The sequence below is a fragment of the Thalassophryne amazonica genome, chromosome 14 (assembly GCF_902500255.1).
Source record: "Thalassophryne amazonica chromosome 14, fThaAma1.1, whole genome shotgun sequence".
Lineage (NCBI taxonomy): Eukaryota > Metazoa > Chordata > Actinopteri > Batrachoidiformes > Batrachoididae > Thalassophryne > Thalassophryne amazonica.
The window spans coordinates 65,539,500-65,561,625 of record NC_047116.1 but is presented as its reverse complement, the minus strand read 5'-3'; the positions used below and the strand labels follow the sequence as shown (position 1 = coordinate 65,561,625).

The following is a 22,126-nucleotide window of genomic DNA, read 5'->3' as shown; positions in this document are numbered from 1 at the left end:
TGCCCCAAGGCGCTTCATATTGCAAGGCAAAAGCCATACAATAATTACAGAAAAACCCCAACGGTCTAAACGACCCCCTGTGAGCAAGCACTTGGCGACAGTGGGAAGGAAAAACTCCCTTTTAACAGGAAGAATCCTCCAGCAGAACCAGGCTCAGGGAGGGGCAGTCTTCTGCTGGGACTGGTTGGGGCTGAGGGGAGAGAATCAGGAATAAGACATGCTGTGGAAGAGAGCAGAGGTGTGCATACAGAGCAAAAAGAGGTGAATAAAAAGAAACACTGGGTGCATCATGGGAAACCCCCCAGCAGTCTATAGCAGCATAACTAAGGGATGGTTCAGGGTCACCTGATCCAGCCCTAACTATAAGCTTTAGCAAAAAGGAAAGTTTTAAGCCTAATCTTAAAAGTAGAGAGGGTGTCTGTCTCCCTGATTCGAATTGGAAGCTCACAGGACATGTGGCATGTCCAGCTCGTCCACAATTTCTCAGATAGTCACACGACTAAAAAGCCACCAAAAGCCATCTGAATTTTTCAAATGGTGCAAGAGCTGGGCATGTTAGGGCTTGTCCTGTGAGACCAACACGGAGGTGCTTTCGTCCGCGCCACGAGCGGCTCCGTGGCGAATTTCTCCGCTCCTCTTTCCATTACAAAAACTCCTTTAACGGTGGAATGTGCCGAAAAAGTGCTATGTCCAGCTGTCTTGCCATTTCTCTGGTAGTCAGACGTCCCGGAACAACAAAGCGTTCACTTTGGAAATGATCTGGTCGTTTGAGCCTGTCGATCGCCGCTTGGTGCGCCATCTTTAATCCAGTTGTAATTGTCCTCAATCTGTGTGATCCCCATAAGATCTTCACTGAAAGCCATTTGAATTTTCCAAATGGTTTCCACTTGGCTGTCTCTTACACTTCCTGAAAAAATTTTGATGAAGCAAAGCGGCAGTCGATCAGCCAATTTCCTGACAATGAAAATCTGACGAGGGGGCTGGAGCACTCCTCCCACAAGGCGTGCTCACAGGCGAATGACGCAACCGACAGGCGTGAAAAAACTCACACATGCGCACGAAGGTCCAAGCTTGGCTGATGCAATCACACATGATTCAAATCCATATAGTTTTTGCAAAAAATAAAAAGGTCCGTTACTTTTCTAACAGACCTCGTATCTCTAAAATTAGAAAGGTCTCAGAGTGATGCTGAAAAGCTAATTCATGCATTTATTTCTTCTAGGCTGGACTATTGTAATTCATTATTATCAAGTTGTCCTAAAAGTTCCCTGAAAAGCCTTCAGTTAATTCAAAATGCTGCAGCTAGAGTACTGACAGGGACTAGAAGGAGAGAGCATATTTCACCCATATTGGCTTCTCTTCATTGGCCCCCTGGTAATTCCAGAATAGAATTTAAAATTCTTCTTCTTACTTATAAGGTTTTGAATAATCAGGTCCCATCTTATCTTAGGGACCTCATAGTACCATATCACCCCAATAGAGCGCTTCGCTCTCAGACTGCAGGCTTACTTGTAGTTCCTAGGGTTCGTAAGAGTAGAATGGGAGGCAGAGCCTTCAGCTTTCAGGCTCCTCTCCTGTGGAACCAGCTCCCAATTCAGATCAGGGAGACAGACACCCTCTCTACTTTTAAGATTAAGCTTAAAACTTTCCTTTTTGAAAAAGCTTATAGTTAGGGCTGGATCAGGTGACCCTGAACCATCCCTTAGTTATGCTGCTATAGACTTAGACTGCTGGGGGGTTTCCCATGATGCACCCAGTGTTTCTTTTTATTCACTTTTTTGCTCTCTATGCACCACTCTGCTTTTAATCAATGGTGATTGATCTCTGCTCTCTTCCACAGCATGTCTTTTTCCTGATTCTCTCCCCTCAGCCCCAACCAGTCCCAGCAGAAGACTGCCCCTCCCTGAGCCTGGTTCTGTTGGAGGTTTCTTCCTGTTAAAAGGGAGTTTTCCTTCCCACTGTCACCAAGTGCTTGCTCATAGGGGGTCGTTTTGACCGTTGGGGTTTTTCTGTAATTATTGTATGGCTTTTGCCTTACAATATAAAGCGCCTTGGGGCGACTGTGTGTTGTGATTTGGCACTATATAAATAAAATTGATTTGATTTGATTTAAGTGTCTGCAGTCAAATGATGTATGGAAATGTGTGAGTGTGTGCAGTGGGGAGATGGATTTCCACATCCACATCCGGGAGAGGACCTCTCACAATCCCCTGAGTTGTTCTCACCACCAGGGCCAAGTACCTCCTGTCCTGTGCAGCTCCCGTACCACACTGAGGCACTTTGAGAAAGTATGTTCTCTATGGTGGCCCCATAAAAGTTTACGAGCAGCCGAGAGGAAATTTCCAGCCAGTTTCAGCTTCCTGAGGAAGGAAAGTATTTGCTGGACTTTCTTCACCAGGCAGGATGTGTGCAGAGACCAGGGCACGTCACGTGATGTGGATCTCGATGTTCAGGAACCTGATGTTGTCCACCCGCTCTACTGCCTCCCCGTGGATGACAAGAGGAGCATCTTGTCTTGCTGGATCTCCGATAATCCTCAATTCCCTCCTTGATCTTGGTGGTGTTCAGAACCAAGTTATTGGCTGAACACCATCCTGTCAGGTGCTGGATCTCCTCTCAGTAGTGAGCTTCATCATTGTCCAATATGGAGCCCACCACTATGGCATTGTCCACAAATGTAAGGACCAAGTTAGTGGGGTGGATTGGCTGAGATGTTATGGGTAAAGAGGGTGAAGTGTCTTGGGCTGAACAGCCTTGTGGTGTACGGAGTGTAGAGTATTGAAGCAAGCTAGGAATCTGTTTAAGGTGTCGGGGAGAGATTAGATTAGATAGAACTTTATTGATAACTTGGGAAGACTCCCTCAGGGAAACAGAGGTTCCAGCAGCACGGTATAGCAGCACACAGGGTGAGAAACACAGTATCAAAAGTGAAAGTGTAAAAAAAAAAAAAAGTTTGCAAATACGTACAAATATATAAATAAATACCAGATATACTGATCAATACTGGTTTACTGGCTACTACTGTTCATCTCCTTCCCATCCTCTGGCTTCTTGTTACTCTTCCTCCCCTGAGTGAGGAGTTTTGCAGTCTGATGCCCTGAGAAACAAAGGAGTTTTTCAGTCTTTCAGTCAGAGAGGGGTCATAGCTGACCTGCTGGTCACTGCACTTGCAGTCTGTGATGGTCCTGATGCCTCTCCACATACTTTGTAGGTTGTTAACAAAATGCTTCTCAATGCATTGCCTGTACCTGTGTTTTGCCACCTTGATTCCCTTCTTCAGCTTTTTACAGGCCCTGCCATAAGCAAGCCTGTCACCAGTCCTATAGGCAGCATCCCGGGCCTTTAGCAGGGGCCTCACTATACTATCCAGCCATGATTTCTGGTGAGGAAAAACCTTGATGGTCTTTGTGGGTAGGACAGCATCAGTGCAAAACTGCACATAGGGCAGGACAGTCGATGTATATGCCTCCAGGTCTGCACTCTCCTTGAACTCACCCCAACCAGTAAGCTCAAAACAGTCCCACAATGTGATAGAAACCTACTCGGTCCATACCTGCACAGTCCTGGTTGTTGGTTTGGACCTAGAGATCTGAGGTTTATAAGCTGGGATAAGCACCACAGAGATGTGGTCTGACAGACCCACACGTGGTGGCAGATGTGGTGCTGCTGCAGCCTTGTATGCTCCCAGGATGTTACATTATACCTGATCCTGAAGCAAATATTGCTATGTACATGTTTCTTTTTATTAACACTGGCAGGCCCAGAGATTTTTGTTTCTGCTGCCTGCCTCCTCCTCTTTGCAAAACATGTTAATTCCTCTCCATATGCTAGCATTTGGAGAGGAATTAACATGCAGCTCAAGTGAACCTGTCTGGGCACATTCCAAAGAAACAATAGGCCATATTCCTCTGTTGTGTCCGATTGAGGCTGAGTGCAGTCAATTTCATGTACTAAGAGTAACCATCCATCCATCCATTTTCTTCCGCTTTATCCGGAGTCGGGTCGCAGGGGCAGCAGCTCAAGCAAAGCCGCCCAGACCAGTACTAAGAGTAACCATTTTTCATTTTAGATTTTATTTAGCCAACAAACAGCTTTACCCTATTTTTATCATTTGATCCAAGATACGTTTTCTATTTGTCATAAAAAAAACACTTATTGTAATAATTGCCTGTCATTTTAAAGGAAGAAGTATTTCGGATGAAAATCCTTCATGAATGGTAATTTGATTGTCAGCTAAACACTAACTACAATTACTGTACTAAGCTCACAATGTCATAGAACTGGGATTAGCACCCCCCCCCCCCCCCCAAAAAAAATTCATCTTGGAATAACAACATAAACAGAAGGTGTAACTTCAGAAAAAAAAAAAAAAAATTTCTCCCAAAGAAAAGGTCTGTTACTATACAAAGCACACAAATGCAGCATACAGTTCTCATAACTAGCAGTTTCCACAGGTGTATTTTCGGCAGTGTACATAATGTTCAGTGCTTCTGTTATTACTGCAGAGTATGCGCACCTGGCACTGTCTTTACTTCTGAGAAACTCTCAGCCCACAATGCTGCTTTTTCCGCTCTTCCCCTAGTGCCTTTTCCTGCAAATGTCTGTTCTGAAGTTCCTTGGCAAGCTCCAGCATGAAAAATTGCTGACTTTCTTTTGATCCTGTACATGCTCTGTATAAAACATGTGCATTTGTGGCAGCCATGTCCAGCAGGTTGTAAAACACAGCCATGGGCCATCTCTGTGTTCCTGCACACACGCAGTAGTTGCGTAATTTCTGGTCCATGATATCAACACCACATTTGAAATGGTTTTAATCAACAACAGTGTTTGGTTTTTGTTTTCGGGTGTCCACAATTTCCGCTTTCTGATGCATGGTGCTCAGAAGATGGACAGATTTCTTTTTGTTGCGTACACTGTCAGCAGGGCACTTCCAGATGTGAACACCTGTGTTGAGTACAACTGGCGGCCAGAGGTTTCCTTGGCAGTTGCTGGTAGCTCCTAACGATTTTGTTGATGGTGCCAAGCAGAGTTGTTTTTTGTTGAAGAAGCCTGTTAACCAAGGACAGAGAGGTAAAGAAATTGTCCATAGTTACAGTCCTTCATATTGTCAGGATATGGACTTTCTGGTAGTATGTGTTCTGGTTTATTTCCATGTGTTTTGTATTTATGATCAGTCTGTTCTCTTGCTCTGTGTTTCTGCTTGGGTTTTCTCTGTCCTGCTCTTTCTTGCCTCTCTCTCTTGGTGGCAAGTGTTTGTCTCTGTCTGGCCATGCCCTGGTTCTGGAGGTTTCCTCACACGTGTTCATTTGCTGCTCATCACCTGGGTGCTATTTATGCCTCACAGTTTGCTCTTGTCCCTTGTCAGATGAATGTGCCTTGTGCCTCTTTCCATCTCAGTTCCTCATGTTTTTTGCCTTGCTCTGATAGCCTCATCATGTTTTTTGACTACTTGCCTGTGTACCTCGATCATGCCTAAGCCTGATGTTTTTGTTACTGCTGCTCTTTTTGGACTGCCTTTCTGTGTACTGACTCCAGCTTACGAATCCAGTAAACGCTGGGGTCCGAGGGCATTTTTTGGACCGTTCACTCGCCTGGTATAAAGGAGAGAGTTGCTGCACAAAAAGTCTGGCCGGAGCTGCAGCATTCTGTCCATGAACTCTGAAAGGCTTGCTGTCCTCCAGCCGTGCAGCAGAGAGAAGACTCTGCTGGCCCTTTCAGTCCGACAGTTCAAAAGTTCTGAGGATGTGATGTTGATGGCTGTGTATTTGTTTGCAGCGGGGGGGGGGGGGGGGGGGGGGGCTTTGCAGGAGCGCATTTGGCCGCATTTCCGTGTAGCTGCTGAGTACTGACATGATCCTTGATTGCTGTGTATTTGTTCGCAGCAGGGGGCTTTACAGGAGTGCAATCAGCTTCGTTTCCATGGAGCTGAGGGCCGACACAACGTAATAATATTTTGTTTCATCTGCTGTGATCTCTCAGAGTGAACTGCGCCTCAGTTTGTGCAAACCGGGCGGCAGTTTACAGAAGCGTGACTTTGAGCCATCAAGTGTGGAAAGACGTCCAGCAGCAGCGGGCATTCGTGTGTGAACAGCTTTGATCCACAGAGGTGTGACGTGAAAACAGAAAACCCAGTGTGACTGCAAATGGCTGCATTCTCTTTTTGAACGTTTGAGTCGCTAGTCGTTGAGAGAAGGTGATGCGCGTGTGTCTGATTCACATACATAGCGCCTGTGCATGCGTGATCAGAACTGGTAATCGAACCCACATGTGACTGACTGCCTGATCACACAGCCGCAGCGCTATATTCCAGGCATACAGACAACGATTAGAGTTTTGGTATTTGAGAAATATTTGGCATGTCTGCAGTGTGTATAATTTTGGTGGAGTATTTAGCGTGTGTGGTTGTGTTGGCTTCGGTTTCATTTTGTTCCTCTTTCGTCTCCCTTTTGCCCTCTTGATTTGCAGGCTATTCGGTGATAAAGCTCATTTGTCCACCTTTTCTCAACAATTTGTGACTTTTTTATTTTTTCCCTTTATTCAGGAATCATCATATGCCATGTGACCGGGCCATTAGGTTTGTGCTGTCGGCAATGAAATCAAAGTAAGAATCGCGATGAGTTTGTTTTTTGCATTTGCATTGCCCATATAGTCCATGTTTGTTCTATTTTTGGGTTGTAGATTAGTGTTACAAGGTTTTAATTACTCAGTTCCTCACAAGGTTTTCCTTGGCCAGTTTCAAATTCAATGACTGGAATCACAATTCTCAATTTAATGAGCCTTTCTTACCTTTTGAGCCTCTACCTTGACTTTGGTCCAATCAGGCTTAAGAGCCACACATTTAAAATATTCCTGCAAGGCTTCATCATTCTGGCCTGCTCTACTCAGTGCAGTGGCTTTAAGATAGTGAGCCTGCAAAAAAAATAAAAATAAATAAATGAAGCACTACCAACTCGGTCTGAGTGGTCTTTCATATTGACTGATATTCAGAGGTCAAGTGTCAACATCAGAAAAACTCAGATTGTTTTGCACTCTGAATGTAAAGAAGAGTATTTCAGCAAAGCACGACTGTGCAACAAAGAGACAAGGCAAAGGCACCGATCAATATCACAAACTGAAAGCAATACAGCTCACCTAGTATATAAACAAAGCAAGATGTAATTAGTAATAAGAATCCAAGTAGGGTACCAAGTAGCTGTGGGAGTACCTCTATGACTGAAATGTAACACTACATAATTATTTGAAGAGAAAGATTCTATTAAACTCTTCTCCTGCATGTCTTGTCTGGGCTACAACCAATGATCATTTTCTCAATAACTGATTTAATTGTCACATTCATAAAATGTGGATCAATGTTTTCCTGAGCCTAAGATGACTCCTTCAAATATCTTGTTTGGTCCACAAATGACAGAAAACATTTAAGCAATAAAAATAGATGTTGATTAATTTAAGTCAATTAAAATCTTTCCAACTGTAATGTCTTGGTGAAAATGAAATTACAAAAATATTTGTGGCATTACAAAGTACTCCATTCTGTCTTGCACATCCACCTCAAACACGTCTTACCTTGGCCCAAAGAGGTTTCATCCTGCAAAGGCTACTGGTATCTTGCACCGCCTGACTAAAGCTCATCATCTCCATGTGCAACTCTGCCCTCTGACACAGCAATCTGCTTGAAGAAGGCACTGTAGATCAAACAAATATCACATCAGCAAAACCCCACAAATGAGCAAGCAACTCTGGGATGAGAAACAGGCCAAAAAACATGTTACTGAGAACTTTTTGTCCATGTCAGCATGCCATTTCATTTATGCACAGAAACTGTAACGTTCTGTAACTGTAACAATCTCCACAGGACCCAACTTCACACTCTCTCACGCTTAGAGAGGCATTTTATTCCATTTTATTATAAAATGCCTCTCTCAAAGTGTGGGTGTTACAACAGTTGTTACAACAGTTGCTAAATGTTACATGTGTGCATTGCATACTTTTACCACTATCAAGTTTGTAAAAGAAGAATTTTGTGGTATGTTGTGTCACAGAGCGACATCGTACAGAGGGAGGATGATGAGAAAGACTGTGTGGAAAAAGTCTGATCAAGAATCTGTGGAATTGGCCATGGCTTGAATTTAAAGTAGTCTTCATGAACATATGTGACATAGAAAAGAAACTGGAAAAAGCTCACTGCAGCTTGTGCCATCAGGACGTTAAGTGAAGTAAGAATTTTTCTCTCCCTGGAAAATAAACATTGTATTTTTCAAACAGGATTTCACAGAAAAAAAATGTGACTTTTTATTAATGTATGCTGTCATTGGGAAAACGACACTGTGGCTATTATTGGATTTACAGGATTTCACACAAGAATATAAATGACTCTTTATTAATGTGGGCTTTTTCTTTCATTTGAAAAAAAAGACATTGTGGCTCTTTGGATTTACAGTAATTCATACAAGAATATGTAAGTTTTTTTTCCTATCAAGTGTTTTATTTATATTTTACCGTGATTTTCAAAATATTCTACAAGTTTTAGCTGTGGTGTTTGAAATACTTTTACAGTCTTTCCAGCCTTCATAAATTTCATGTAGTTTAATTGTTCTGAGTTAATGCATAATATGGTTTACAATTAAAAAGGAAAATAATTCCATGTCCTACTTCCATGTCATATTCTGTTATTTCAACATTATCAATGACAGTTCCAATTAAAGGTGGAATCTAAGCTCATTTAAATATGCACTTCTCCTGGAAGAAAAAAAATCTCAGAAGATGCTGACAGTGTATCATTAGATATAAAATTTATTGGTTTCTGTGGCCCTGCACCCCGCAGACCCCCTGCAAATTTTCCTCAGATTTCACAATTTTCATTTTCATTTCACTGGTATTATGTTTGTAATGTGCAGCACCTTGTGTCAGCAGTGGCTGTTTTAAGGTGCTTTAAAAATAAATTTGGTGTGGTAAGGATGAATACCGCCAAAATAGATCATTGATAGGACTAATTTTTGGAGAAATTATGGATATTAGCTAACAACACTGAACAATGGGCATTGATAATTGCATTCTGGACTTGCGCCATTCTAGCAGTGGGTGGTAATTCATCTATATCGGGGTGCTCAAGTTCAGTTCTCGAGATCTACCTTCCTGACACTCAGTCTCCCTGCTCCAGCACACCTGAATCCAATGAAAGGCTCATTAAAAGCCTGCTGAAGAGTCTTTCACTGGATTCAGGTGTGTTGGAACAGGGAGACAACTAAGAGTGTCAGGAAGGTAGATCTCAAGGACCAAACTTGGGCATCCCCGATCTATATATTAAAAATGAAGTGCCCTGTGTGTGCGTGTACCTTCGATCACGGGGAAACGGGAGAGCTGCCATTTTCCATTTGGTATGCTTATGTAATTTGGGTCAAGGATGAATGCTGCAAAAAATGGAAAGTTGATGGGACTAATATTTTTGAACAGATTACGGATATTACGTAACAGCAGTGAACAATGAACATTGATAATTACATTTTGGATTTACACGCTATTCCAGCAGGGAGCGCTAAATTATATATTAAAAGCCTTTCACAGCCTCTGTGTACGTGCGTGCGTGTTTGTGTGTATGTACCTTCAAACATGGACAAACAGGGGAGAGCTAACATTTGGTGTGCTTATGTATTTTGGATCAAAGCTGAATGTGACCAAAACAGAAAGCTGATAGGACTAATAAGGGATCAGGGGTGGAGTAATTAAATGACAGCTGTATAGCTTAGACAAAGTTATTTTTTCTGGCCACACTCCACAAATGTAAATGATCCATATTAGCAGACTTAGTCTGTCCCAAAAGAAGTGCCACAAAACTCATTTGACTCGAATACTGCAACGGCTAATCTAAATTCTTTTTTTGTTCAGACATCAAAATATATGTCAGGAATTTCTTCTGATGTAGTTTGAGACTGACCCAATGAGGAAGCCGCTTACAACTGAGCAAAAAGGCAAACTGGTGGAATTCTACTTTGAAGCCAAGTTGATCGTGCAAACCCGACGACAATATCAATTTTGCAGTTGGGTCAAAGACGTATAAGGCCTTTGAGTGGCCCATTTTTAAAATACTTGAAATAAAGATATATTTGGTAATTTTCCAAACATTTGAAATGTAGTGTATATATGCATGTATGTGAAAACTTCAAACAAAGATATTTTAGTGTTTTTAAACTTAAATTAATAGGGCAACAACCTTAAAAAAGTCATTTGGGACGACCATAATTTATCTCAAAATTAATAGATTTCCTTAACATAACATATTTTAATATGTATCAGTAATTAAATTAACTGTTTAAGAAAGATATTCTCATGTGTCCTTTGATTTTTTTTGTAAACCATTTTAAAATAAATTTTATCTGTAACGGCAGTGTCAAAGCTGTTATACATTTTTTACTCTAGAATTCATAAAACTGATTTAAAATGTGTACAGATAGTATCCACTTATGCATGCTATACCAATGATTAATATTTGAACCAAGACTGATAGACATTCAATTTTGAACTTAGTACAGAACTGCCAATTGTTGGTCACCCCACATGACAGGTGGTTGCCCCAAATGATGAGAAACAGCAGGCAGTTTAGGCTATTCAATAATTTACAGAATTGAGACAGTTTTTTTTAATGGAAATCTTTTATTAAAGAATCAGCATATAACCATTTTCATCTAATTTTCATTTGACTCAATAACATCATAACATTCACATTTTCCTTACTATTTCATTTAACACTTGAACATAACATTCGCATTTTCCTAACTCCAGACACATTGTAGGCTTAATCTGGAGGCATTTCTTTAACCCCAGGCATTTCTGAATGTTACCCAGTCTTGGCAGAGTCAACTTCGAGAAATGTGAGGTTGCTGGCTCAGGCTCTGAAATGACAGCATGAACATCTTTCCTAAAGCAGAAAAAACATCTGGATTTTGTGGCCACAAGAAAGGACCTGGCCTACATATGGAAGCTCATCGTAGGTTACTATCACAAACCTGCCACATAGATCTCGGACACTTTCTTGTTCCCTAGGTGGCTCAGGTGGAGAGCTTGACAGGTTCTCAGAACACTTTCTTGTTCCTTAGGTGGCTCAGGTTTCTCAGTCTGGTGTATGGTGGCTTTCAGGTCTACAGTTACTGGCTGGTAACAAGGGCATGGACTCATCTAAGTGCTTACAGAAGCAAGACACCTCCCTGTGCGTGATCTTTGCATGCTGTGATGACAACTTGTTGGATCTTCATGGTGCCTTTCACAGCCTCCAAGTTGCCAGGAATCAACGTCATATTTTTCGATGCTCTCACTTGTCACCCAGTAGAGAGTGATACTTGAACCTCTTTTCATCAGCATCTCATAAAGAGCTTTCGGTGTCTGCAGCTCACATCCTCTGTTAACAGAGATCTGCTTTTCACTTTATTGCCCCACCAATCCCATCTGGGGCCCCTTTTCCATGGGATTTTTCAGAGTAATTCCAGGTCACATTTGTGAATCCTGAAAGGCACAGTACTGAGCAAGTAAAAATTATTTTTGTTACGGTACTGTGTAACGGGCCCATCACTCAGAATGTGGAGGGCAGTGATTTGTGGGAAGGTTTCCCAAAGCTGTTTCAAGATAGGCTCTAAATGTGCCCACACTGCCCGTTCATCATGGCGAAGGCAGTCAGACAGTGTTGCATAAGACTTGGTTCCATGGACAGTGTACAGGACTGCCGTGTGAATAGTAGCCTGTTGTCTGCTGCCTCCAAAGTGAAAGGACTGGATCTCTGTGCTTAGCTTGCGGGCATAGTTTTCAGTAAAGTCGATGTGCAGAACAGCTTCACACTCTGTGATGTTTTGTTTGAGGAGGTGGAACTGCTCTGCCTGGTGCAGCCAGTTGAACTGGTGGACTGCCAAGGTTTCAAGTTTCTGATGGAAAAGCTCCATCAAGTCCTTTATGGTTCCGGTCTGGGTCTGCTTGGCCACATTAGAAAATGTTTTTCACCATTAGTGGATTTCACCCTCTTCCACTGCTCCCAGGTGACTTGTGTGCTGCTCTCGGTCTCAAGGTGCTCTACTTCTTCAAAGCAGCAGTTGGCACAAGTGCAATCCACGCAGGCTCTCTTTTTGGTGTCATAAACTATCATGCCCAACAGTTCAGAGATGCCTTTTGTTTTCAGCACTCCTCTGCTGTAGAGCTTGTTGGCCAGCAGGTGCACATTTTCATGTTCCATACATGCACGTCTCCCTATCTTGGATCTTTGGCTCTGTTACATAGAAGGGCCGTTTTCGGGTGAACTGCCTGTAAGATAGGCGGAGACTCTCCATCTCACTGTTGTACAGTGTATGTAGCTCTTTAAGTGACTTTGTAAGCACGCGTCGTTGATATTTTACTTTGTTTTTAGTGACAGTGTCTTTTTTCCCAGGTAAAAGGCGACTCATCTCTTGTTCAAAAACTAACAACTGCTTGCTTTCTCTGCATTGCCACTTTTTTCTTTCCTTTGGACTTGAACTTCTCACTCAGCTGTACCCTTTCTCTTGCCCTCATCTCACTCTTTCTGGCTCTTTCCTGTTCTTTTCTCATCTCTGCTAGTTGTTTTTTTAGTTTTTGGTTCTCCTCACGTAGTTTACTCTTCTCTGCAGTCTCTCTCTCATTCTTTCTTGTTTCTCAGATGTATTCTCTCTTTCTCTCTCTGGAGTAGAGGACACCGGTGGGTTAAATTCCTCATTAAGAGGTAGGGGATTCACCACAACGTGCCCTGGATTCTCCTGCTGCTCATCAACCTCTATACCAACTAGAACTGGTGGAGTGTTCTCTAAGGATGGTGGTGTCAGGTCGAGCATCGCCTGTTCCATCTTTTCCTCTCCCTGTAACCTCTAGATGCAGCCTTCCACTTGGCTTTCTGTTTCTTCCTCTCTCTGAAAGTTCATCTGACTTTATGTATCTCATCTTGCCCGGTTGCTTTTTTCTCTGGGAGCTGAAACAATAATAATATAAATAATATAAAAATAATAAAAAAAAAACAATATAAAACAATAATGTATACTGTGTCACTGATGCAGGTGGCCTAAATAACATACATGTATATATCCTTAAGTGATATTACATTTTATATACTGCATGTTACCTACAGTACATATTTTTACCTTTCTTGTTTCCTGGCAAGATAGTCAGCTCTTGCTACAGCAGGGGGTGCTATGGCAGAGGTGGGAAGTTAATAATAATTTCTTGTTTAACATAAGGAACCTGGACATTTATTTTTAGACAAATAAAATAACATGGAAATTTGTATTTTTTAAGTCTGGTAGATTATTACTTGACTGTTCAAGCTACCTCAAGGAGAAGTGCACTGTTAAAGTGATAAATAATAAAATAAGGTGATTAAAATGAAAATATGATATATTTAGAATGTGTTCATTGTTCATTCAGTTTTTCAAAGTATAGGATCGGACTTGTATCGGCAGATACTCAAAATCATGCCATGATGATATGGACCAAATCTGAAGACGATTGGATGAAATCGCTAGGACAAGTTCGTTCAAATGTAAGTAGTGAACAGAGAAACTTAAAATCAAAATGGCCGACTTCCTGTCGACATTTCACCATGACGTTAAGAGACTCTGGATGACTTTGGAAAATTTGGTGAGTTTTTGAGCATGGGAAAATGCCGTAACTCGGATTTGAAAAGTGTAAAGAATAATAAATAATAACTAGGACTCCAAGCAGTCATATATGGGCAATCGTTCCACGCGACCGCCTACCCAGGGCGGTGTGTTCTGTTGTGACCACATGTGGGCATGTGCGTACAGGGGCAACCACTCATCCCACAGTTCAAATTTCAAGCAAATAACACAATGCATGAAGGAGTTATGACATGTTGATGGTTCATCCACTAGGGGGCGCTCAGTGTACAAACAGAGGGGCCAGGTGTGTTGAGGGGCCAATCGTCATCATACCTGTGAAGTTTCAAGTCAATGAGGCAAAGCATGGAGTTATCATGACTTGATGTTCCTTTGCAAAGGGTCAAAATGGCGGCACCATAGCGGCCACACCCTTCAACATAGAGAAAAGCTGTCGATAACTTTTGGTCAGTATCATCTCTGGATGCTGTTAAAGAATAAAGCAGAAGAAAATGTATGGATGTATGGATGGAGTTCGTTCAAATACAACGTGTGGAAATTATGGCAAAATGACAAGAAAATTCAAAATGGCCGACTTCCTGTTTGGAGTAGACCCATGGTGCAAGAGACTTTTTTTGTACATCTATGCAAGTCACACATGTGTACCAATTTTCATCTCCCTACTCCAAAAAAAACCCCTATGTGGAGTGGTTTTTGAATGTTTCAAGGGGGCACTATTGAGGCATTTTACCCCGCCCATGAGCGAGGACCCTATGAATTGTAGGAGGTTGTCATGCTTGACCTGTGTATCAATTTTCATGATGATATGACAAAATTAAAGCGGTCAAAAGGAAGAACGTAATTTCATGGCGAAGGGGCGATATTCAGTACGCCACCACACAGAAGCCGTTACTCGTAAGTTCACGGCGATTATCGCCTATGTTCAACAACTTGTTGTGCATGGTTTAGAAGTGGAAGGAAGTTCATGGGGTTAACTATGTGACTTCAGTACCTGTTTAAGTATAATGTTCCATGGCGAAGGGTCAAAATGGCGGCGCCATAGCGGCCACACCTTTCAACATAAAGAAAAGCTTTTGATAACTTTTGGTCAGTATCATCTCTGGATGATCTGGAAGAAATCTGAAGTGCATTGGACAAAATCCCTAGGAGGAGTTCGTTCAAATACAACATGTAGAAATCACACCAAAATGAGAAGAAAATTCAAAATGGCCGACTTCCTGTTTGGAGTAGACCCATGGTGCAAAATACTTTTTTTGTACATCTATGCAAGTCACACGTGTACCAATTTTCATCTCCCTACTCCAAAAAAACCCCCTATGTGGAGTGGTTTTTCAATGTTTCAAGGGGGCACTATTGAGGCATTTTACCCCGCCCATGAGCGACGCCCAGGTTGTCGTGCTCGACCTGTGTATCAGTTTTCATGATGTGACAAAATTAAAGCCGTCAAAAGGAAGAACGTAATTTCATGGCGAATGGGCAATATTCGGCACGCCACCATACGGATGCCGTTACTCGTAACTTCGCGGCGTTCATTCTACAGTGTAATGAAGTTGATTGGGTTAAGCATGTGACATCAGGACCTCTTAAAGTAAAAATAGGACATTTCCCGCCACCACCGGGGGGCGCTATGGTGCAGGTGGGAACTTAAGATATGTAGACGTTCAGGGCGGAGCCCTCATCATGTTCAGCAAGTTTGAAGGATCTACGATGAAGTATGTGGGCGTGACAGCCGTTCGAAGTGAAATGGCGTGCTCCGAAAAGCTCGCCAAAGTTTGACGACCCCTAGCAGCCACGCCTTTTGACTTAATTAGAATCTTTTGATAACTTCTGATCACCATTGTGTTGTGATGATTTTGACCAAGTTTGAAGACAATCGGATGAAATCCCTAGGACGAGTTCGTTCAAATGTAAGTAGTGGAAATGGCCAAAAATGGCAAAAATTTGCTCAAAATCGAAACTTAAAATCAAAATAGCCGACTTCCTGTCGATATTTCACCATGACAGTAAGAGACTTTCGTGCGTCCTGGCATGGTAAATATGTGTACCGAATTTCGTGAGGCTAAGATGAAAAAAGCCCAATGAGGAGTGGTTTTTGAAAAATTCTAGGGGGCGCTATTTCGCGGTTTTTCTGCGACCATGTGCGACGCCCCCAAAATATCAAATTTCGGATCCGGCCGGACAACTTTGGAAAGTTTGCTGAGTTTTTGAGCATGGGAAGAGGCCGAAATTTCGATTTCAAAAGTGAGAATAATAATAATAATAATAAAGCGCAATTACAATAGGGTCCTCGTAGGACGTTGCCTACTCGGGCCCTAATAATAATAATAATAATAATAATAATAATAATAATAATAATAATAAACAGCGCAATTACAATAGGGTCCTCGTAGGACGTTGCCTACTCGGGCCCTAATAATAATAAACAGCGCAATTACAATAGGGTCCTCGTAGGACGTTGCCTACTCGGGCCGTAATAATAAACAGCGCAATTACAATAGGGTCCTCGTTGTTGTGTGGGCCGCTGAAGAGGAGGTACTGCTGGCCCACCACCACCAGAGGGCGCCCTGCCTGGAGTGCGGGCTCCAGGCACCAGAGGGCGCCGCCGCCTCACGTGAGCAGCTACGGTGACAGCTGTCACCCATCACCTGAGACAGCTGACGGCAAACATCTGTGGGGTATATCAGCAGGACGGCACCTCCACCTCATTGCCGAGATATCGTTTCTACCAGAGAGGTAACGTATCGAAGCTACGGAGTGTATCTTTTTGGATTTGTGCTTAGTTTGTGGATTACTGTTCCAACGAGAGGTGGAGGTAACTTCCCTGCTGTTCGGAGTCCTGGGTGCAAACGCGCCCCCATCTAACTGTCCTTTGTTCCTCGCCAGCAGTACCAGGTCCGACACACGGAGGCAGTGGCCACCTGGGAGTTCGGGACTTGGCGGCTCCAGTATTCCCGGGGTCCTGTGGCGGAGGAAGCCGTGTGGTTCCGGTCTTACCTTGGAGAGGCGTCTCCTATCTTCGAGCCTGCCCACACGACACTTTTGTGAATTGACTGTTGTCCATTGCTGTGATTGGTTGTATTCGTTGTGCACATTCACAACAGTAAAGCTTTGTTATTTTGACTTACTCCATTGTCCGTTCATTTGCGCCCCCTGTTGTGGGTCCGTGTTCCTACACTTTCCCAACACTCGTAGGATGTTGCCTACTCGGGACCTAATAATAAATAATAATAAACAGCGCAATTACAATAGGGTCCTCGTAGGACGTTGCCTACTCGGGCCGTAATAATAAACAGCGCAATTACAATAGGGTCCTCGTAGGACTTTTTCCTCCTCGGGCCCTAATAATAATAATAAACAGCGCAATTACAATAGGGTCCTCGTAGGACGTTTTCCTACTCTGGACATAATAAACAGCGCAATTACAATAGGGTCCTCATAGGACTTTTTCCTACTCGGGCCCTAATAATAATAATAATAAAAATAATAATAAACAGCGCAATTACAATAGGGTCCTCGTAGGACTTTTTCCTCCTCGGGCCCTAATAATAAATAACAATAATAAACAGCGCAATTACAAATAGGGTCCTCGTAGGACTTTTTCCTACTCGGGCCCTAATAATAATAATAATAAACAGTGCAATTACAATAGGGTCCTTGTAGGATGCTGTCCTACTCGGGCCCTAATAATAAACAGCGCAATCATCTTCACCACACAGCCTCAGTGAAACAGTAAAGTGTGAAAAACTGATTCAGAAAGTTTTTGTCATCCAGGATTCATCTTTAAACGAGCAGATTTACTCCTTTACTTCTTCCAGAATTATTTGTTTCATTTTCTTTTTATTATTGTTGTTTATGCACCAATGACACCAGATCAAATTACTTGTATGTGAGAACTTACTTGGCAATAAATTTAATTCTGATTTGACAATCAAATCAGTCCAGATTTCGCTCGTTCAAACAAGACAATTAGAAGTTATATTGTTTTTTTTAAATAAGTATGCAATTCCACTCAAAAATGTTGAAAAAAAAAAAAAGCTAAACTGTCAACATGACAGAAAAACCTCTGCACAGGTACAGTACTGTGTCATTTTTAAAGAAGAGAGCAAATGTTATGTCCATCAAATATTAAATGTGTTTTTAAACTTTTCAATGTCATTTATTTTCTTAACATAGACAGAAAAATACAAAAAAAGAACTTTGATATTACAACATAAGCGTAAATTTTTTTGTCTATTATTCATGCTTTCAATACATCTAAAACCAGCCAAGCCTCGGGCGATAATTGCCGACAGCACCGCTATACTAAAAATTTCTGGGGAGAACCTTGTATCATGTGTGCACAAGACCACTGTATGGAGTGTGCGTTCGTGGCATCTTCTTGCAAGATGCTGTGGCGCGAAACATTAGATAACCAACATCGCATCGATTAACATGCCTTCTGAAGAGTATACTGAACAGAATGTCTTTTCTAAAACCTCCGAAACCGGGCCAGATACCAGGGAAAGCGCCAGTCAAACGCAAAGCATCAACCCCTGCAAGTGTAGAACCTTCAAAGAAGAGGTATGAAAAGAAAGGAAGAGAGAGGAAGTTTGTGAGTAGCTGGACACAGGATTATCCGTGGCTGGGGCAGAAGGAAGAGGACAACAATATACTGCCATGTCTGTCGCGATTTTCCTTCAATTGTGGACCAGTAAGTCATTTTTGAATGTTGAAATAAAAGAATTTGATTTGCTTTATCAAAAAACATCCTGGCAAATGATCATGCATTGAACAGTGATGAATTCAGAAAACACACAAGAGAGAAGCAGATGCATATTGGCATTTACCAATTATTTAAATTTTTCCCCCCAATTATGAACAATCGCAGGAGAGAAACATTATGAGGTATGTCTTGGTTAACAGATTAAAAGGCTAGAGGCTATGCATGCAATATGTAATAAAATTTATTTTTTGGAAATTCAATTTTACCACCCACACAGGAAAGAAGCCATTTATGAAAAAGTGTAATTTCAGTACTTCCACAGTAGCATGCCCCCAGACACCCCTAGGTGACACTCGCCATTGGCCTATGTATCGCATGCCTTTGGCACGCTTCACGCAGCTCTCGCATGTGGCGCTCGCTTGTCCGGACAGCCAGCTTTTCCTATAGGAAAAGTAAACCACCAGGGTTACTTGTCCTGTGGACAAGTACACTAAAAAGCTTAATGTCAATGGCTGGATAAGGGAATCGATAAGGAATCGGATCGATAATGGCATCGATAGATAAAATTTTATCAAAATCCATCCCTAATCATGTCACTTTACAGTTTTGTGTATCTGGTGTGTGTTTAAGGTGATTTATTGGTGGTTCACAGACAACATGGTTTTCTTTGATGAAACTGCAGAACATGCGTCACATGGCTACATGCAACCTGAAAAACCTGGAGGTTTACCATGGCTCAAATAAGTGGCCACTCAAAACAGGTGGAAAAGACTTGTCAGACATGAAGGAAAAGATACAGTGCCCTCCAAAAGTATTGGACATTTGGTATTTCACACATTATAATTTGTTTATGCCATTTGAAATACAAAAAAAAAAAAAAAAAAAAAATCTAAATTTCTAAAATTATCTTCTTTAAACTCAAACAAAGCAAATCTCTACAACTTTATATAAATGAAATAAAAATATGAAAGCCAAGATGATGGGTAGCATAGGTAATGGAACACTTTGGTCTAATGCTTTGGGAGGATTTTCTTTCACCAAAACATCAAATCTGGCCTTGGATCTCAGCTGTACCTTCTGGCAAATTGTAGCTGAAGTTTCAGGTCTTTTTAAGAAAATCATCCTCTATACCACTTCATCATGTAGCTGTAACTGGTGGTACAAAATGCAAAACATGCACTATGCACAATTTATCCAATCATAGCCAGAGAAGCCTATAACTTCTGGTTTAAAATGTGTGAAGCACTTAAGGCACTGTACAAAATGCCAAGTTTACTGATAGACTAAACATTAATAAACCTTGAAGGTTGTATTTCCATCAGTTTGTGTGTTAACTAGATGCCTGGATGAAATGGGAATTTGTACACATGAGGTGGCAGCACACATAACTTGAGCAGCATCTATTGTGATCCATATCTGGTACTTTAACCACAGCACACATTCAATAAAAAACCCACAAAAAATAAAATTGTATGCATAATTTCTTACCAAGATCCACGGCTGTGTTGTATTTCTCTAAGGCATCCTTAAGGTTCTTCTTTTTCCACAAAACCTCTCCCTCGATCCAAAACTTCCTGGCTTTGCTCTCAAACGGAAATAGTTTTTCTAAGAGACTGCTGAGAACAACATTAATTCTCAAAGGATGAGGCAGTACCAGTCCATCCTTATTCAGTTTGCTTTTGCAGTTGACACAATCTTTTATAGTAGCAGTCTCCAAGCAACTTTTGCAGAATGTGTGTCCACATTCCACAGTTGTCGGCTCATAGAGCAAACATTTGCAGACAGGGCAAGAAAACAAATCCAGGCCATCGTCCTCTGCAAAGTTCCCATCAGTACCATGAGCAAAAGGGTTAAACTCTTTCTCACGGACAGTATGCGCAATGGTTTCAACCAGGAGAGACAGTTCCTCTGGCCGTATTCTGCCCAGTCTGGCTGTGGTGCAGTAAGAATCCAGTGCCTCAGGAATCCGCCCAGCCCGGACCAGAGACTCAGCCTTCCTCAGCAACAACCCCCGGTCCGGCTGCTGCAGATCTGCAAGTTGGGAACTATAGATCTCTATGGCCAGGTTGAAGTCTCCAGCTCGATTGGCCTCCTCTGCCACCTCCAGCATCTCGGGGAAGATGCCCACAGCCCCTGGGTTAGAAAGTGGGTGGACATAAAGCTCATTCTGGTGAGACAGGGCTCCTGGCTCCATATTCTCCTAATGAGGAAAAACATAAGACGACTGCAATGTTCACATATAGTCTGACAAAAGCAGATTCAGCTGCCCATCCTGTTCAGAAATCACATCCTGATGTCTTCAAACCAACGTTGAACATGCACCCTTCTCTCACTGCTGACCATCTAAAGTAGGTTAAGACCCATTGTGGGTCATGTAACAATCGATCAAAAAGGACACCGTCTCCCATTTTTGTCCTTGGAAAGCCCCAAAACAGGAACGGTGTGATCCCTTGTAAACACCAGTAGTGTTTAATAACAGTCATGCGTCTTTATCACCTTTACAGCACGAAGAAGGCAGAACAAGTTACATACGTTTTCATTTGAGGCACAATTATAAAATGTTTGTGCTCCACCCAACAGTCAGTTCGTCAAATCCTCAGGACCAGCTTATAAAGCTTCATTTCTGTTTGAGTTAGTTCACTCCCTTACCAAAAAATAGTACTTATAAGTATATAAAAAGTAAACTAGAAGTATACTTGAAGTATACTTGCATATACTACTTTTTCGTAAGGGCTGACAAGATATTTAAGCACAACACTGCCCAAGTTTAGGATTAAAAACAATGAACAGTACACAAAGTTACAGAAAACTTTTGTGACAGATTAATTGCAAACATACGAAACAACTTTCGGTGAGTGCTACACGTTTTGTTTATATAAGCGACCCGAGAGGACTGAAGCCGACAGCTAGCTGCTGCTGCAAGTGAGCTAACGCCAACTACCTCCACTGCTCGTCACACTCCATAAACTCGTTCCCCCAAAAGTGCCTCCAAAAATCACGTCTTCCACTAAACGCATGAACACTCCGATCCCAACGAGTTCGTCCCCATGCGGTACTAAACTCAGTCAATAATGAATGAGCTTGACCAGGTAAAGGTTGTTGCTCTACTTGACTTCATGTACCCAAACAAGCGACGTATGTCGTCACATGACAACAAAGCTGGACGGTGATTGGCTGCTATGTGGCTCACTTATATAACGCAATGATATTGTATAACCAGCTGTTACTGACTTCCTGTGAGGTTTCACAAAACAAGAGGGCGCACTTGTCTTTTAATGGGGTTTCACGGGCCATACTAAAATACGAAAGGGAGCGAAATGGGGCCAAAATCACAAAAAGGGAGTAAAATGTAACGAAATGGACCAGAGCGAACCAGACCGACTCCAAATAAGTACTTTTATTTAATGTTTGGCTTTTGTTTTTTGTTTTTTTTCGTGAGATGCGCTCAGTACATGTAGTAGGGGCAGGCGCGCCTTCTGGCATTCAAGAGATTAAACTTCAGTCAATGGGTCAGTCTCCATTTCGTAACGTTTGACCCCCATTTTGTTATTATCAGTCTCCATTTCGCACCATTTTGCCAAAAAATTAAAGTACTTAATTGAATCATATTTAATCGTATTTGGAGTCAGTCTGGGTCAGTGTGCTCCATTTCGTTACATTTTATGGCCATTTCGTACAACCCAATTCCAATGAAGTTGGGACGTTGTGAAAAATGTAAATAAAAACAGATTACAATGCATGCCCCCCCCCCCCCCGAGAATTCTGCTGATTTTTTTCTGATCTGAATATCAACGTTATGTATTTT

The 22,126-nt window shown here is 42.0% G+C and overlaps 1 protein-coding gene across 2 annotated transcripts in view; it reads right to left on the bottom strand.

Moving 5' to 3' along the window:
- The window catches only part of lonrf2 (LON peptidase N-terminal domain and ring finger 2), a 130,083-nt gene extending 108,624 nt beyond the window's left edge, over positions 1-21,459 (bottom strand). Inside the window, exons 1-4 of one of the 2 annotated variants that reach the window (XM_034186124.1) lie at positions 21,263-21,459; positions 19,810-20,770; positions 7,564-7,682; positions 6,787-6,909 (exon numbers count right to left, since the gene is read on the bottom strand). In XM_034186124.1, coding sequence (XP_034042015.1) covers positions 6,787-6,909; positions 7,564-7,682; positions 19,810-20,515 — 948 coding nt within the window. In that variant the 5' untranslated portion in view covers positions 20,516-20,770; positions 21,263-21,459. Of the gene's footprint in view, positions 1-6,786; positions 6,910-7,563; positions 7,683-19,809 lie in introns of both variants that reach the window. The other variant, XR_004564754.1, reaches the window with a different exon arrangement.
- Between the last annotated feature and the right edge of the window lie 667 nt (positions 21,460-22,126).